A 17,722-nucleotide genomic window follows, 5' to 3' on the forward strand; every position below is an offset into this window, starting at 1 on the left:
AACCCAAAAATCAGTTTGGTCCTGATTCTGCCCATTTAAAGTCAGAGGCAGTCTGCTTGTTAATCAGAGTACATGTATGTAAGTCAACATTTATTTACAAATAACACATTTTGCATAAAAGAATAGCAGTTCTGCAACATAAAAAGAAGTTGTGTTTTTTTAAATTTATTTATGTTTACTAGCTTTGTGATTTTCCCAGTTATTGGCATAAATAGCATCAAAACAAGAAATGCTGTACTTCAAGTATTGTTCAGTTATATGTTGTGAAGAAAGAAATCTGGTAAGAAACTGTTTGACCCCTCTGGATTTTGCAGTACCTTTTTCTTTTACCTCTAGACTTAGGTGCAGCTCAGGCTTATAAGACTTAAGCCTGCCCGTCACCCCTGTTTCGTCTGTAATGATTCAGTCCCTCCGTGTGTAAAGGTGGCTCATGCCTTGGTCTCCCTCTGCACCCCTACTTGCAGCTCTCAAGTCTCCCCCAGTGCAGAAGTCTGGACTATTTTCTCCCCTGCACCTGCAACCCTACAATTAATACCTTATGCTGAAAAACAGCCAAGCAGCCTGACTGTCCCCCAGCTCCTGGCCCCATGCTCGCCCCCTTCACCTGCCTTTATGCCTTTACTCCAGTTTGCCACATCTCTGGAGCCTTGGCCTTCAGAACACCAACACGCACTGACATCTCGCTCCACCCCCAATCCTGCATCCTTCCTGTCTGTGCAAGTAAAATGAAGTGAGTGAACAAGAGTTTGCAGGCTGCAAACCACAGATTGATGGAGCTGACAAGTCCGAGTGCTCAAAACCACCTCAAATCCTATTAAAAAAAAAAATTCAGAGTCTTGGTCTATCCTGACACAGAGAGTTATTGCTGTTCTAGAGGTGCAGTCTAGCAGATAGCTGTCTTGTGGAGATCAATGAAGTACTTTGGGCTCTAAATCCAGCTGACCTGAGGTGTTTAGCTCACTAAATATGTTTAAGATGATGCTCCTTAGGCATTTTAAGTTTTTCTTCTATGATGTTTTCAAGCTGCTGAGTAACATTTCACTTCTTCGATAATATATAGGTAAGAAGCAAATTAAAGTGTTTTAAAACAAATATTAGCATTTTAGGGGATTTCTGTGTAATTTTAAATTTTAATTTCTCTTTTTTTTTTCTCTTCCCTGTATTTCTGTTTGTTTTTTTTTTTTTTACTTTAGGTGTTTTTGTTCTGACTCAGATCATTAATGTGTTCCGGACAATTCCTCTCACATTTAAGGACCAATTTATTATCGCCTATGGAGGCCTCCGAGGAGCTATTTGTTTTTCACTTGTATTTCTGCTTCCTTCTGCTGTGTTCCCCAGGAAGAAATTGTTCATCACTGCTGTTATCGTGGTCATATTCTTTACCGTTTTCATTCAGGTAATGTCTTTCGTCTTTTGGACTTTTTCTTTCTCAGGCAGGTTGTAAAAAAGCAGTAGGTAGGAAAACACATGTCCTGACTTACTAGAAGGAACATACTTGAAGATACTCTCCACGGTCATGGTTTTAAAAAATATGCTATGCAGTCCGCAGACAGGTATCAAAACTATGCCAGATATTAAGTACTTATGCTAACATATAAGTAGTATTAAGCATTTAAGACCTAGTGAGGTTGGAGGAGAGGTAAGAGATAATCTGGGTACAGCCCCAGCACTAATTCCTTGTTACAATAAAGTCGTGCATTTATGCAGGAGTTTGGTGTTGGATGTGGTGCACCGCAAGCAAGGGTTGGGAGACACTGAAGGGACTGGGAGGTGGGCTGCAGTGTTTGAGTCGGAGTGTTGGGCAGTGATACTGCAAACCAGCTGGACATCCATCCAAAAGGTCTCGATGTGCGGAAGAATGTGAAGAACTTGTCTCTGGTGTCAACCTGGCCATGGAGGCCTGGTCAGAGTGACCAAGAGGAATGAGGAGAGGGAAGTAAACAAAACCAGCGAAATTTAGGGGAGGTTAAGCCTCTCAAATAAACACGTGGGAGTCATTATCCAGAACAGTGGGAGAGATGTGAGGTGCTACTACATGGAATTTCAGGTCTATGGGAAAAATGTATTTTTTTAACCTGCCTTTTACATGGAGGAAGGTATCACGGGAAGTAGCAAGTGTCTGTGCTAGTGCTTGGAAAAGGGGAAAAGGTGACTGAAGCAACTGGAGGTCAGTTAGTTGACCTTAGTGTGTAAACTGTGAAAACTGGTTTTGAAGGACAGAATTTAAAATGTGGACATAAATGAAATATGTTATGAAATGCAACATATTTACTGAAGGGAAACCTGGTATCATTCTTTGATAAAGCAGTTTTCTAGAGTAATCTCATCTTACTGGGCTATTGTAAAATCTTTGTGCAGTGAGATACACAGGAGATTGTTAGCTTAACTGCTCATTAAACTGAGGTTTAGATTGGCATTAGGATGATTGTGAAGTGAATGAGGAAGGAGCTGACTGTTTCTCCTGTAAAGTGAAATAGAAGCATATGGTCCTTTGGGTCAGAAAGGACCTCTGGGTATCCCTAGTCCAACCCTGTGCCCAAAGCAGGGCCACCTTCAAAGCTAGATGATGCTGCTCCGGGCCATGTCAAGTTGAGTTCTTAGTATCTCCATGGGTGGAGATTCCCCAGCCTGTCTGGGCACCTGCTCCAGCAGTTGACCACCGTGGTCAGATAATAGGCTGATGAGATATTAATGGAATTCCTCAAGGATGGTTTTGTTTAGTATTCTCATTATTGATCATGGCACATAAATGTAGGAGTTTTTTGTTGCTGATGTTTCTTCATGACAGGCTTTGGAAAGTGTTCTCAGGGTGACAGCAAGATAGGGTATCATGTAGAAAGAAGAGAATAACTGAGGGCCAGTATGATATAAACAGAATTAAATTTAACAGTAATAAGTGCAAATGTGTTCTTGCTAGGACTTCCTTTATGAAATGGGAACCTTTTGTTTGGAAAAAAGTAGAAAGGGAAAAAGATACAGATGTACCAGTTGATAACAGGATGAAGTTTAAGTCATCAGTGCCATGGAGACAGAAGAAAGGCAAATCTGATCTTAAGATATACTGAGACAGGTATTTCCATCACAGAATAATGTCATGTTCTAGAGTGATCATGGGAGTGGTAAGTCTGTTGTGTGAAAGGAGACCAAGTTGCCTTGGCTTTAGCAGAATGAAGGAGAAGAGGGAATGTAATTACTGTTTATATCAGGGAGTGAACACCAGAGAAGGAAGAACACCGTTTAAACTAAAAAGACAAAAGTTGGCACAAGAACAAAGTGGTACAAAGAGACCATGATGCAATTAAGAAGCAGCTTTCTAATTATCAGAACAATGAGGTTCAGGATGAGTGTTCCAGTATGAGCAATGGGGCAAAGAAACCTAACTACTTTTAAGATAAAGCTTGACTCATTTACAGAAAGAATTATGTGACCTGGTTGTCCAGGATAGTAGGGAGATTCATTCCTATCCCCTGTGCCAGTGCGCCTATACAAATAAACAAATTATGTCCATTCTTCCACAAATAATTGTTCGAAACCATTGTATTGTTCTGGGGTAGTCAAAACCTTTTGTTCTTTCTCTGAGAATAGTCTACTAGAAGTCTTAGTGTCACGGGTCTTGGTTAGCAATTTTAGTGCTACTGTTGACACAGCTTTGAGTACCTGTTTTGAAAGTATTCACTAAAAAAGAGGACTTCATATGTTTGCTTTGGAATGATAGGGGATCTGTTTATTAATTCAGAAAACAAGCAAGGGTTTTTCTAATACATAACAGAACTGAAAAAAAAAAAGTTTAAAAATACTATGGATGAGGTAATCGATGTTTTCCTGATGGGATTTGTCAGGTTGCCCCTTATGGACCTCTTAGCTCTAGAGAGCCCTTTCCTTCCTTCTGCTGCCTTACTGGAGTCTGGATGCTGACAAGGACTTCAGAGCTAAGTGCAACACCTGCTAATCACAAGAGTGAACTCACTGTTACAATTATTGTGTCAGGCTGGATTTTGGGCTTAGAAAGGAGAAAGGGTGTCCAGAGCTAAAAAGGTATCCACAGCCTTTCTCAATGCTCTGCCAGAGATAGAAAAGACCAAAAGGCTTTGTTTTCTCTTTACGTTTATGGAAAAAATAACCCAGAACTATTTGCTTTTTTTCTTTTCTTCACAGGGAATAACAATTCGCCCACTGGTGGAGTTTCTTGATGTCAAAAGGTCAAACAAAAAGCAACCTGCTGTCAGTGAAGAAATTTATAACAGGGTATGTTGCAGCTTCAGTGTCATAGATGAAACCCTCATACAGATGAAATTCCTAGTGGCTTTCAGTATGACAAGGATTCAACATACAGTATTACAGAGACACACATGCTTTTTTAGATTTCTTTTTGATAGCTATTATAAGCAGTTATAACTGTAAAGCTTATGTTTAAACTTTGGCAATTATCAAAATTAGCATTATTACATGTCATTATTTTGGAATCTTCACTTTCTTAATTATTCACCTCTTGAGTTAAATTAACATTCTGTAGTTTGTTTCACATATGAGACGTGTTATTTTAGAACTTGCCTACATTAGGAAAGCTTTGGCAATTTAGTTGCATTGCATTGCATTTGAGTTAGTCTAGTTAAACAAATGAAAACTCCTAAACACGCTCTTAAACTTACTTAACTCTCACATCATCATCCTCTTTATGCATTTGTATTTGGTATGTGTATGTCTCCAATTATTGCAGTTTTATTAGCCATGCATAATCTTGAATGTATTTCTCCGTGCAGCATACCTGTGACAGGTGCTTTGAAATTCCATAAATAAGGAATAATAAGGGCCACGTTCAGGAAAGAAGTCAATCTAGGCATCTAGAAGTCCATCCTTTTAGAGTTTATCCTTTGCACATATCTACCAGGATTTCCCCCTGAATTTGAGAGAGCCCTACTATGGTACTTGAATTAAGAGCAAACGAGCTGCCTCTGGGAATAAAGTGAGATCCTGGCTGAACTGATTCACTCTTTCGTAATTCGTAATAAATTGAGAAAGAGTGTGTTTCTAATATTAGGTGATCAGGGTGCTTTGAGGTCAGGCTAGACCAAGTCCCCTAAAATAGACGCACAGGGCTTGGTGCTGGGTATCTCACTTCTGTCCTGTGCATCCCAAGGGGCCAGTGCTGACACAGGGAGCTGCTGCCTGCTCAGTCTATGTCCCTCATGAAGTCATACCTGGTTCACTGTCAGGCCTGGGGATGTCCCTGGAGAAGTTCCAGGCATAGCCCTGAGTAGTTAGGGAACTTAAAAGAATTGAAAATATGGGGAAAACAAGTTACCTGCAGATTCAGGCAGGAGCTGAGCAAGACTGACACCGTGGAAATTAGCAACTAACTTCTGTACTTTTGAGGCAGTGAGATGAGGAAGCTCCAGAGGAACAAAACATAAGCTTGCTCTGAGTTTGGTTAGAATGCATTCAGTTAAACTGAAGCATAGTCTTGAATTCTGACTAGACTTTTCTGGTTTAAAGTTACAAACAAATAATATCTAACGGCAAGCCAAGTGATGTCTGTAAGTTTATGTAATGAACCAACATTTCCCCTTTAGTTCTTTGACCACGTGAAGACTGGAATTGAAGATGTGTGTGGACACTGGGGTCACAACTTTTGGAGAGATAAGTAAGAATGGCATTTAAAACTCTTTGTTACGCTGGAGAGGCTGAACTGGCTCAGCAGCAACAAATGAAGCCTGTTGGGCATCAGATTTCAATTTCAGCCTTTTATTCTTGAAAGCGGATGGTTGTTTTTAGAACATGTGGGTTACAAAGGAAAAGCAGCAAAACAATGTCTTTTTACTAAACCACAAGCAAGTAGAACAAAATCTCCAGCTGGGAAGAAAGGCAGCCCTCTGATCCCAGGGTAAAGGATGGTACCTTCTGAGAGTGCATGTCATCTCCCTATTTCTGACTGCTTCAGAGCATTTCCTGTATGTCTGCTGAGCCTTTCATCCCAACCGGCTTTCCTCCTGCAAATTGTACGTCTCTGTGGTGTTAAGTGAGGGGTTAGTTCCCTATTTGATGGAAAACATACAAAAGCTTTGGGACTTTCTTTAGAAAGATCAAGGCACTAGCTGGCATGAGGTGCCTAATGGCAGGCAGCTCCGCAGTTCTCGATGGCATTAGTGTCAGTTAAGAAGATGACTGCTGACAATACCCGAATAATTAATGTTTTCATTTTAGCTGCTGAACGTTGGTTTGGATCTAACTCTCTTTTCTCAGAAACACACTCTTTTACACCCGAATCCTTTAGACCCAAAGTGTGGGCATTGCTCACTCACCTTCTAGTCACTGCTCCAACAAGAATTTAAGTGTTTTCTACAAAGAGGAAAGCACCAGCAGGAAAGGCAGAGAAGAGCCCTCTCCAAATGACTTGAGGGCATGACAGTGAGGACATGTTCCTGACAGATGTATGGCATGGGTACAACTTTCCTTTACTCAGCCTGGTTCTCCTGCAGTCTGTGTGAGATCTTTAATTAACAGATTATGGTGAAAAGGAGAGTCCTACCTTTTCATGACCTTCAGAAACATTTTTGACCCAAATTCAAGAATAATTTTGGAATGGCCAGATGGCAAAATATTTTCTGACAAACAAAATCATCCCAGCTGTAATCAATATCTTTTCACTAAGCATCCAGTTGCTTTAGAGGGAGGGAGGATTTCCAAAGTTTTACAAGAGCAGGCTAAAATTTCAAAGGAAAAGCAGTCGGTGCAAATTTAGACCTTTTATTTGTTATTACAGTAAATATTTAATGTTCTCTTTGTCTCTATGAAAATGGAGAATTAAAAATAATATTGTCTAATAACACAGAATACCTAAAAGTTAAAAGTTGCTGCTAGGGAGACTGTCTATTAATGTATTAACCAAAATACACGTTAAGACTATCTATCTGAAGCAAAGATGAACTTGACCTTTTATGTTACTCAGCAGTAGGTTGTTAATACGAACAGACACATTCCCAGGGAATAAACTTCACAATTGCATTAGCTACAGCATATTGGCTTTCCTTAACTATGCACAGTAAAAATTAACTGGTTGGGTTGGTTTGCCTCGCGTACAGGTTTAAAAAGTTCGACAATAAATACTTGCGAAGACTTTTAATCCGGGAAAACCAGCCCAAATCCAGCATTGTTTCTTTATACAAGAAGCTGGAAATCAAACATGCCATTGAGATGGCAGAGAGCGGAATGATAAGCAAGGTCCCGTCGTCGGTGTCTCTCAGGTAAGCAAGCGATGCCAGCGTGGCCAAGCACTTCAGCTGGGTCGCATAGTTTATTTCACAGCCCAGTCTGTAGGCAGGATAATCACTTTGACTTAGGACATTTTGTGTCCAAGTGTCACCTGAACAGTAAGCGGATATGAAACGAGAGCACTTCGCTTGCAGCTCACACACAAAGCACTAGGTGAGCTGTGCTTCTCCAGAGCTTGTAGTATTACATGGGCAGCTGCTCATGGGAACTTGATTTGCCATGTAGAGTGGAGCTGGATTTGAACCAGTGCCTGCACATCTGCTATGAATAGCTACAGGGGAAGCCTGAGGGGCATTTTGAAAAGTATCTTAATCGAATTTACAATTTAATGTAATATATATCGAATTTTGGAGACTGAGTTTGGAGCCTTACCACTGACTCAAATAAGATCAAGGTTTCATTCCTACGTGTTATATTTTCACCTGTTCCTTGGTTGTTTTGAAATGTTGTTTCCAAATCTAAGGAAGGAAATAGTTCAAATGTAATTCCCAATCATAAAAATAAAAACATTCTTCCTCTCTCTCTCTGTCCTCTATTTTTGTTTTTTTTTATTCCCCCACAGTGAATACCATGAAGGAAAAATAAAGCCACTTTCTCCCACTGAAATGGAAAACATGCGAGAAATACTAACAAAGAATCTCTACCAAATACGACATCGAGTAAGGATGGAGTTTTGCTTACTTAAATATCCTACTGCTCTTTGAATATACTGATTACCTTCCTAACATATCTTTGGGCTACTGCAGTATCTACTGTACCATAGCATAATAATAATTAATGCTGTTATTTACTTAAATTGCCTATGAATCCATTTCCTATCACATGTACAACAACATAGTCATATTCCTTTATGTAAACAGCTTACTTGATCTTATATTATGGATAAAGATTAATGTTTTTGTTTTGTTATTATCTGCAATATACTTGCATTACTTGAAAAGGATCATAGGTGCAAATTCAACCCAACATTGTCGCACATGTCAGTATTTTGGTCACTTCATGATATGGGATTAGATTTCTCATTTGCCTCCAGTTGTGAAGTTGTTTGTATTAAAAGCAGAGGTGATGAGCTGGAAAAACAGTGAAATAAAAGCAAAAGGATGTTTCACATTTAGTCTCCTGTGGCTAAGTAGTTTGAATGTCTGAGCCCTTGGAAAACATTCAAAAGTCGAGCAAGCTTCAGCTTGCTGGAGGTAAAATGACTTTCCCCTAGGTAATGCAGCTTATCACTTTCAAACGTGCATCCTCTATTGACATATTGACTGAGTTAGTACAACGTGGGGGTAAACACTGTACTAAGCCAGCTTTTTCCAATTTCTCTTTCATTATAAATATCAGCAGGATTAAAAAAAAAAAAAAAGCAGGTGCTTGTGAAGCTGATGACTAAAAAAATGCTGGTATAATTACTGTCCTTGTTCTTAATCATTTGCAATATGGTTTTATTCACAAGGATTTATGATGCTTATTAAAACATTAAAGTAAAAAAGGCTGGTTTGCACCGTGTATATAGTGCAACAGATTTGATGTTGTGTTATTCAGAATCTAACCATTGCATATTTCAGACCATGTCATATAACCGACATAGCCTGGCTGCAGACGCAAACGAAAAGCAAGCCAAAGAAATTCTGATCCGTCGCCGGCACAGCCTTAGGGAGAGCCTGAGGAAAACTAACAGCCTGTCAAGAGAAAGACCGGTACTTGCATTTTAGTTGTTTTACAGAAAACAGGTTTTTTTAGCTAAATATGCAGAAAAAAATCTTCTGAAAAGCAGAAAAAAAAAATAATCCTGAATTTGGAAGACAATTGCACATCAAATGTCACACTTATACCTTGAATTGTGCACATGGACCCCTTAATTTGTGTTGACCCCTTCAGCAAACTTCAGTCTTGTAGAGTATGATATAGGAGTGGGATCTGCTGCCACAATTTTATCTCAGAGGAGCTGAACAGGCTCCGTACACAGTGTACTTCTAAGAGATGGTCAGTATTCTATCTGTATTTTGATGAAGTGTGGGTGACTGAGGTCAAAAATTACTTTGAGACAGACAGACTACTTACAGTGTACTCCAAAATATGAGAAAGAGGAGAACTTTTGATCGAGTCACTCAGGGTGAGCTCTTCATTTGAAAAATGTTGTGAGCTCTTTAGTATTCAAGAGTTCAGGTTTTGACACAGAATAGGAAAAACCTGTGCCTACAAGAAATGACGTGGCATGATGATGACATCTGGCTCTCTGAGGCAATCTTGCAATACCTTCATTGTGAACTTTAGACCATATTTGAACAAAGCATGCTGATTCCGAATCATCTTCACATTTTAGGTATTGGGGAAATTACCCATCCTATAAATATATATTTTCATATTACAGGAATACTTAGTGACTGCTGCCTTCATTGATATGGTTGTCCTTCAGCAGCTGAGGCTGGAATGATGTCTCCAATAAGTGCTATATCTCATTTGTGATCATTACCATGGCTACCGTGGCATTAATTGTGAAGTCTGTTCCTGAGTGATTTTTCCTCTCTCAGCCACAGTTACAGATGTTGTCTTTGTCATACAAGTAAATTATTTAGTAGGTGGAATAATGAAGAGACTCAACAGGACTGAGACATTTTGGGGGCAGGGAGAGAAAGAGGGTGTCTGACAGCTTTTTAAAATGCACAAGCTGTAATTTAAAAAATAATTATCTTTGGGTGAATCTACCACACAAGGAAGCATAGTGGTCCTGAGCAGCCCAGCAATATCCAAAGGGGAAAAATGTCTCATGGAAAATAGATTTTCCTTTCAGGTTTCCTTTGAGTGTGCACCAGTGAATAGTACAAGCAGGGGAGAGCTGGTAGATTCTAAAGGTTCTGTAAGATCTTTGTAACAAATGTAAGAAAGGATGCCCTTGAGAAAGTTTTGAATTTTAAAAAAAGCAACCTGGCCTGGAAAGTATTTCTCATGTTCCAGGAAGTATGAGGTGTGCTCTACACCCAGGGCCTTTAGAGCTTAGTCTTGGGAAAACGAAGATTTTATGCCCTGAACTGGTAAACGATCACGCTGGTGCCTAATTTCCCCATCAACTTCAGCGTGACTAGTCAACTGTATAAAGTCATTTATATGCATAAAGCGCTTGCAGGATCAGAATACAGATTAGTTCTAGTGCCCAAGCTTCAGATGCAACCTAATTTTTGCAGCTGACTAAAAAAGGCTGCAAACTGGATTTAGATGAAGTGATGCCATGCTTGCAGCATTTGCCTTCTCTAGGAAAACCTGTACAGGTAAGGTTGAGGTTAGAGAGCATACATTTATTGACTTTGATCTCAGAGGGCATATCACTAGGCTTTGCTTTGGTTAAGCTGTGTGAGATTGCTCAGTCTTTACCTTAGTTAGTACAGACCTCAACCAGCAATCAGCATTAACTTGACTGTGCAGTAAAAGATCACATATTAGCTAATCCCAAACTACTCTCCAGGCCTTTAGCTACATAAACCCATTCAAGCCGCAGTCGTGTATCTTAACATACATTATGCAGGTACTTCGGTCTGCAGTAACTTAACATGTCTTACATTTCTTCGCACAGGCTGCTGCAAATACAAAAAGATTCCTTTCACTTCCTAAAAACACTAAACTCCCAGAGAAACTACGAGTGAGAAATAAAACATCTTCCAGAGGTAATGAAGAATTTTCTGCTGTCTCTTACTGTGCTGCACTCAATTTGCCTATGTAGAAGGAAAGTTTTTCCAGGGATGACATAGAGACATTAGGATATTAATTTTCAAGTAAATATTAAAAGCTTTATGTTCACATGGGTTTGTTCTTCATAGCATATTTCTAAGTGTTGGATATTTAGCAGGGTTCTTAAAGTATTAAAAGCAATAGGTTCTGAAGCAGATATTAGAGTGTAGAGAACTGCCCCAGCAAGCAGAGTCTTGTGGGCCTTTCTCAGTTCAAATGCTGTAGTGGTGTAGGATTCCCAGCACGTCTCCTCATGTGGGCAGGCAGCAGCCTGAAACACTTCTGTGCCAGAAACACTGCCATGGCTTCTTCTCCTTGTCTTTATTGGATTATGAGTCTATTTGGTTTCTTTTCTCTCTGGGGTAAGGGCAGAGGACACTGCCCTGAGAACCAAACCAGAGAGGAGAATGAGGACATGAGGTCTAGTTTATAGTTCTCATGAAGAACTTCTCAAAGTGCTGTGGTTTACAACCAAAACGTCAGTTATTTTTTTTCTGCGTAAGCTCACAAATGTTTCATATTGGAGTTCTTGAATTCTAACAGTAAAATAAAAAATCTGGAAGAAGACAACCATTTCATGTGAAAACTTTGCCCAATTCTATTTATTACTTTTCATTATTACTGGTTGCATTACCATGCTTATACCATGCGCAGGAGCATTTTCTTTCGTGACCAGCAACCATCAAGATCTCTTGCTGGGAAGATTAAATCTCTGCACAATCACTAAAATATTGTGATCCCCACCCCAATTATTTTCTGACTCTTGCAAATTAATTTAGCAATGGACCATGTTTTTGTTTGTAATTACATCTTTGCTTTCCTGAATGTAGCATGCCTTTTATTCTGTAGTTATGTCGGCAGAGGTCACCTACTGTCACCTAGAATTAAAGAGTAAATGTGCCTCCAGATTATTCAATTGTCAAAAAATATATTATTTGACATATTTAGGGGGGAAAAAGCCTGCAAACACAGTCTGATGAAGACCTTCCTTGATATATAATTATCTGGGTGAATGGACAATTATGTGGTGATATATTTTGTTGACCCCTTCCTCACCTTTTTAAAAGACATAACATGTAGGCTACTAATGGAAGTTGTTCTTATGACAGTTGCACAATACACAATTGTTTGCTTTGATATATTTAAAACATTGTATCTGACTTAAGTCTAAGAACAAATTTGAGGCATTCGTAAATGATTGTTAAAATGATTATCAACTGACCAAAGTGTGTAAGTTTTGATGAAGATCAAAATTTAAGAGAATTTAAGATCAACTGAAAAGAATCTTCTGCAGAAAATATATGCACATGTACACATCCAGAATGTTTCCAGCTTGGTTTACCTGGTAGCGATCATTTAAGAGTATTCCCTGGATGATTATGCCAGCTTTGCCTTGACCATTTTCTGCCCTACTGTGACGGGGTGAAGGAGTCTGCAGCACTTGCAACCTGTGAGATTTGCCCTATGGATTTTCTTTGATATCTTACATTCAAGTGCATTAAGGATGGGATGTTTCCTCCCATCTGTACATTGATCTAGGGACATCCTTTGCTCGGTGGAGTATTGACACTCCTTTTCCAAAGATAAGTTTCTAGAGCCCCTGTACATGTCGTGTCCTGGAAATGCCTCTCAGATTAGATTTCATGGAATGCGAGGGTGAGAAATCTGTTTTGTATCCTGCTTGGACATAAGTAGGGACTAGACCTCAAGTAGCTCAGAGAGAGGCAAGTGTTTCCAGAGGCAGAACTAGGGAAATGTCAACTCAAACAGGAGGGCACTTGGTGATTAAGGAGCAGCTGAGTGAGGATTTTCTAAAAATCACGGTTTTGAGGGAACGTTATTTGTAAGTCACATCTGCCGTCTGTCCTGGCAGAGTTAAGCATCTGTTCCTGGGTCTAAGCTGAAAGCATCGAGTTTAGGTAACACAGGGAACTTCCTTCTCTGGCTGGTAGTGCTCAGTGTGCTGTTATTCAAATATTCCTGGAATATTCTGCACCTAAATTTTAATTTTGTTTTCAATTGACAGTGGGTGACAGCAGTGACTCTGAGATGGATGCCGCTACCACAGTGCTCAATCTAAGACCCAGAGCAGGGAAAATCTTGAGAGACCAGAGACTGAGACAGCAGAGGCCACTGCCTGAGTTTAGCGTGGAGTGGAAGAACGAAGTTGACGGGAGCCAGGACGGACGAGGAGAGCAGCAGGAGCCAGGTGCCTTGCCTCAGCCTTCCATTGGATTCAGGCAGCCTCTGCTGACGAGACCAAGATTTGGCACTTTGAGCAGGGAAGATTTGACTGCAGACCATGGGTCAGCAAGACCTATGCCACCCCCACGGTTAGTTAGGCAGGCATCGCAAGGGGAAAGGCAGAGAACTAAGCCTGAGAACCAGCCGTATTGAACATAGTGAAAAGAGAACTATTGGTAATAAACTGTGGGTGCATCGAATTAGGATTCTAAACTATCCAATTGGACTATGGGAGCCGTTAAAAAAAACACACACAAGCCTCAGTGTGGATCTAACCACTTCCATTTGGGTAAAGTCAATGCCATTAACTAAGTGAAAGGAATACTGGAGCAATTGTAAAGCTGAAGACATGAAAAAAGTAATCTCTTTTATAAATAACTTATAGCAATGCTTTAATTATATTATTTCCACTATTAAGATAGGATGGAAATGTGCCTTATCACATCATCTCTTGTGGAGCCAAGTCATGCAGGTTCAATACCCAGTTATCCATTGAAAATCATTGTTAAAAATCCGATGATGAATGGATGCATAAAAAAAATTGTGTCATTCAGATTTTATTTATAATCAAATAATACTTGTTTTATCTAGAGCTTTAATGTGAGTAACACTGAAAATAGCACAATGCACCTATCATATAGACTTTGTAAGAAGAATAAATATGTTCCTGAAGTCCAGTTTGTGCGAAGAGCCGCTATGCGGAAAAGAGGAAGAAGAGAAGGAACAAGCTGTAAGAGCAGAATTGCAAATACAGTTTCTAGAGAAGAGTTGCAACAGAGACAAGACCTGAATAGCTTGAATTTTTACTTTCTGAATTTTTGGCAATATGTGATCTTCAAAAGGTACCGAGGATCACCAAAGGAAATCTGAATTACCTTGGCTTTCACTAATGTCAAGAAGAGCTGAGAGCACCTAGCAAGACACCAGAAGTCCTAAAAAGAAAAAACTTTAAGCGGATAAGTAATGTTCTTATTCAAAATTGCTTTTTGCACCTTAGTTTCTTGGCTGCAGTGCAAACACAGCAGTAGAATAGTTGCAGAGCGCTGCACGTAGACAAAGTGAGCTGTCTCCAGTTTTGAGTCAGGGACCACTGAGACTCAAGAAAGCTCGTTCACTCATGCTTGTGACCCTGGTCAACTTGTTTTACTTTCTGTTTTCTCATCTGTAAAAGGGGAAAGATAATCTTTTCTTTGTCTGAGCTATGCACTCCAAGGAACAAAAATGTTCCATCTAATTTGTTTGTACAGAAAAGCAGCACTGGAATCAGTTGAAGTCACTATGCACCTTAGTAACACCCATAAGAAACACGGACTTCATCCCAGCGTAAATGGCTGCCATTTGAGTGCATATGGGAAGGGAGGGTGCATTAAAATAAATGATACTTAACTGTAGCTCTCAGGAATTTGCACTTTCTGTCCCACTTAATCTGTCTTAAGTTTTGAGCTTGCTCTAGCACAGATACACATTTCACCACAATGCAGAAATCATTTTTGTTCTACTTGTTACAAGATTGATAACTTTCATTGAATGATGTACACTGTGAAATCATAACTTTTCTTTTTCGTTAACACATTTCTAAATCTGTGGGCAATATGATCCTTTTTTTTTATTTAAGCTTGTTTTGAAAGAACTATTAAAAATCAGAAATTCCTTTTAAAATCACAGGGTAGATTTCTTTCAAAGGTTTGTGGGCGGGGTTGATAAATTAGTTTTATAAATGGAGATGAAGACTTTCTTTCTTCTAACAGCTTTTCCAAAATATTTATTTAATGTATGTATTTGACATGCCAGACCTTCCTAAACTCTTTTATTCGCACAGGTCTTTTAGTCTTTTTCCTCTGTTCCAGCTATGGAACTTTCTGCTGTGTGTCAAATGCAAAGTCTAAGCTGCAGAGGGATGGCTATGTAAACCCTAGAAATCTCAGTTCATGGCTATTCTCAACGAATTATTTTTGCGGAAGGCAATATTTAGCTATCCTTTAATCATTATCTCCTGTTTGGAAATAAAACTGGGTTCAAACTAAGCCAGCAAGCTTTAAAAACAGATTTGAATTTGTCTTTCAACAGGAACATAAGTTTCATCAGTAAAATTGTCAGCGGGTACTCTGTCACTGCTTTATTGGGATCATGTTTGAATAAGAAAGAAGCCTTGAGTTTGGATTGCAGTTTTGAAGCCATATCCTCCTTGCAGATCAGACTGTTTAGATTAGGTATTTTATATCAGGCCTATCTAAAATCTGACCAAATGAAAAAATAAATGTGAAATGTTGGACATCAACATTTTGTTTACTCCCTGTGTAGCTTTCTCTTCCATGTGCTGGTAATGACCAAGCAATTAGCTTGTATCTGAGGAAAGCTGCCTTTATTTTTCAAATGGTTGTCATTTTTTGGCACAATTTTAAATAATTAATGCAGGTTTCAGGAACCTTACTGCTTTGCTGGTTGTCCATTAGCACAGTGCGTGCTCGGATCATTGGTACTTCAAGTGGGCACCCCATAGTACAAGCATATCAAATAGGAGTTTGTTTTTATGAAGCACGGTCTTAAGCTCTTGGTTCTTTAAAACACGCTACTGTGTTGTTACCTTTCCAAAGCACTTTGAGATCCACGGAAGACAAGCATTGAGACAGATCTCCAGAGCAGTTACACTGTGAAGCAGAATCACAAGTCTCCTGAGACTCTGGTTCTGTGCAAATGCTATCTCCCTTCTCCACTCCTGCTCCTCCCACCCTTTTCAGGCTCTTTTCCACTACTTCTGGGTCAGACTCTCATTGCTTCTGGGAACTATCCTGGTTGTTCTCCTTATCAGTAAAAATGACAGCAGCAGGTGGCAGAGGCTGTGTCCCACGTAGCCCTTCTTGTTCAACTCTTGCTCTGGTTTGGGTCAGAGGTTTGCCTCTTCCTACCTTTTTTTCCTTTTTCCTGAAGAGGAAAAACAAGCTCAGTAGCACTTTTTGATCTTTCTAAAAGGCCCATCTAACTTAGTTTGCCGAGGAGACTTTTCCTTCACGTGGTAACAAAGAGTTTGTCTGCTGGAGAATGAAATGCCCAATAAATCTGTCCTCGAGCACCATCTGATGGGGAAAGTCATGCATTGACTGGGGACATTGTCACTTTTTCAGGAAACGCTATCTTCAGCAGTGGCTGGGAAACTCGCCAAATTCACACACAATTTTTTTGTTTCCAGATGGGCTCCCCAGTACACTCTGTAGTATTGATATTTTACTGCCCTAGTGAGGAAGCACAATGCCCAGTTGTCTAGTTTTAGGGACAGTAGGAAAATACCTATATTACACTCAGAATTAATGTTTTCTGAGAATATCTCCCTTCAGCTGCTGAGAGGATGAGAAAGGAAACAGGATGAGAGAGTAGGTATAGCAAGGGCTAGAGAGTAGACAGACATCTAGGTACATGTTTTAAGCAGATACTTGAAAGAGAAAATGAGAATAATTTGCCACAAGAGACAAAATTTTAAAGGCTGTCCTACCTGGTACTAAAGTTTAACGCAAGCTCCACTGAAACCACAGGTGTTTAACAACAGAAAACCATGCTGCATAACAATTCAGAAACTTCAGAATATCCTCTCCTCTGAAACCACACAGAAATCACATGGAGAAACAAAAATTTGGCCAAAGTAACATGCATAGTATTATGAAGAGTTTTTTGGGGTCTCTGGGAGCAAATGCATTGTACCTGCACCCCCTTTTTCAAGAGGTCCACCAATTCCAGACACCAGCAACATTTTAAGGCTGACACTTGTAGAAATGCTTCAGCTGGTCACCATTTCCAAAACTGTCTAAGTTCTGTCGACATCCCCAGCTCCTGAAGAAAAGATGAAGGATTTTAAAATTGGCTGGAGGAACAGGTTTTGTACTGTAAGAGCTCTGATCCTGTAAAAAAAAAATGCTTGTGAACATGCTTGAAACACAGCATCTGCAATACACAGCCCCAGCCAGGCCAACAGTAGATTGGAAGCTCAGCCCAGGAAACAAAATGCAAACAGGAGAAAGAGGAGCTGCTTTAGGACACAGTAGAGAAGTCATGGACTACTTAACTCACCTGATTCAGGTGCTATTTAAATCCGGGAGAGATAGGAGGACTAACAGTACTTTTTTAACCTCCTTCACAGATCATGATGTAACTGGTAATTTCTAGATAAACCTGCAGCTACACTTGACTGTCAGTTGTGTGAATGACCATGAGGAAGCTGTCTTACAACTTTCAAGTCAAAGGGTTTCATCTCCCTCTTGACCTATTTATTAGATGGTGTCGTGGTTTTAGGCTGATCCAGCAACTAAAACTCACACAGTCTCTCCTTCTCCAGTAAAGTAGAGAGGAGAGAAAAAAAAACACAAAGGGACTGAGGGTTGAGACAAGAACAGAGGGAGCACCCACCAACCATGGTCCTGGGCAAAACAGGCAGAGCTGTTCTCAAAGCAAAACAGTTTATTAATGATTACTTAGAAGGACAAAGGGAAACAAAAACCGA

At 39.8% G+C, this 17,722-nt stretch overlaps 1 protein-coding gene across 1 annotated transcript in view; it reads left to right on the top strand.

The window, feature by feature from the left end:
• SLC9A2 (solute carrier family 9 member A2) overlaps window positions 1-13,386 on the top strand; it is a 30,734-nt gene extending 17,348 nt beyond the window's left edge. Inside the window, exons 5-12 of the mRNA XM_086610429.1 lie at window positions 1,194-1,396; window positions 4,156-4,245; window positions 5,571-5,641; window positions 7,080-7,241; window positions 7,832-7,928; window positions 8,832-8,963; window positions 10,835-10,925; window positions 13,016-13,386. Coding sequence (XP_086466555.1) covers window positions 1,194-1,396; window positions 4,156-4,245; window positions 5,571-5,641; window positions 7,080-7,241; window positions 7,832-7,928; window positions 8,832-8,963; window positions 10,835-10,925; window positions 13,016-13,386 — 1,217 coding nt within the window. The remainder of the gene's footprint in view (window positions 1-1,193; window positions 1,397-4,155; window positions 4,246-5,570; window positions 5,642-7,079; window positions 7,242-7,831; window positions 7,929-8,831; window positions 8,964-10,834; window positions 10,926-13,015) is intronic.
• Window positions 13,387-17,722: the final 4,336 nt, after the last annotated feature.

The sequence above is a fragment of the Tauraco erythrolophus genome, chromosome 1 (assembly GCF_009769465.1).
Source record: "Tauraco erythrolophus isolate bTauEry1 chromosome 1, bTauEry1.pri, whole genome shotgun sequence".
Taxonomy (NCBI): Eukaryota; Metazoa; Chordata; class Aves; order Musophagiformes; family Musophagidae; genus Tauraco; species Tauraco erythrolophus.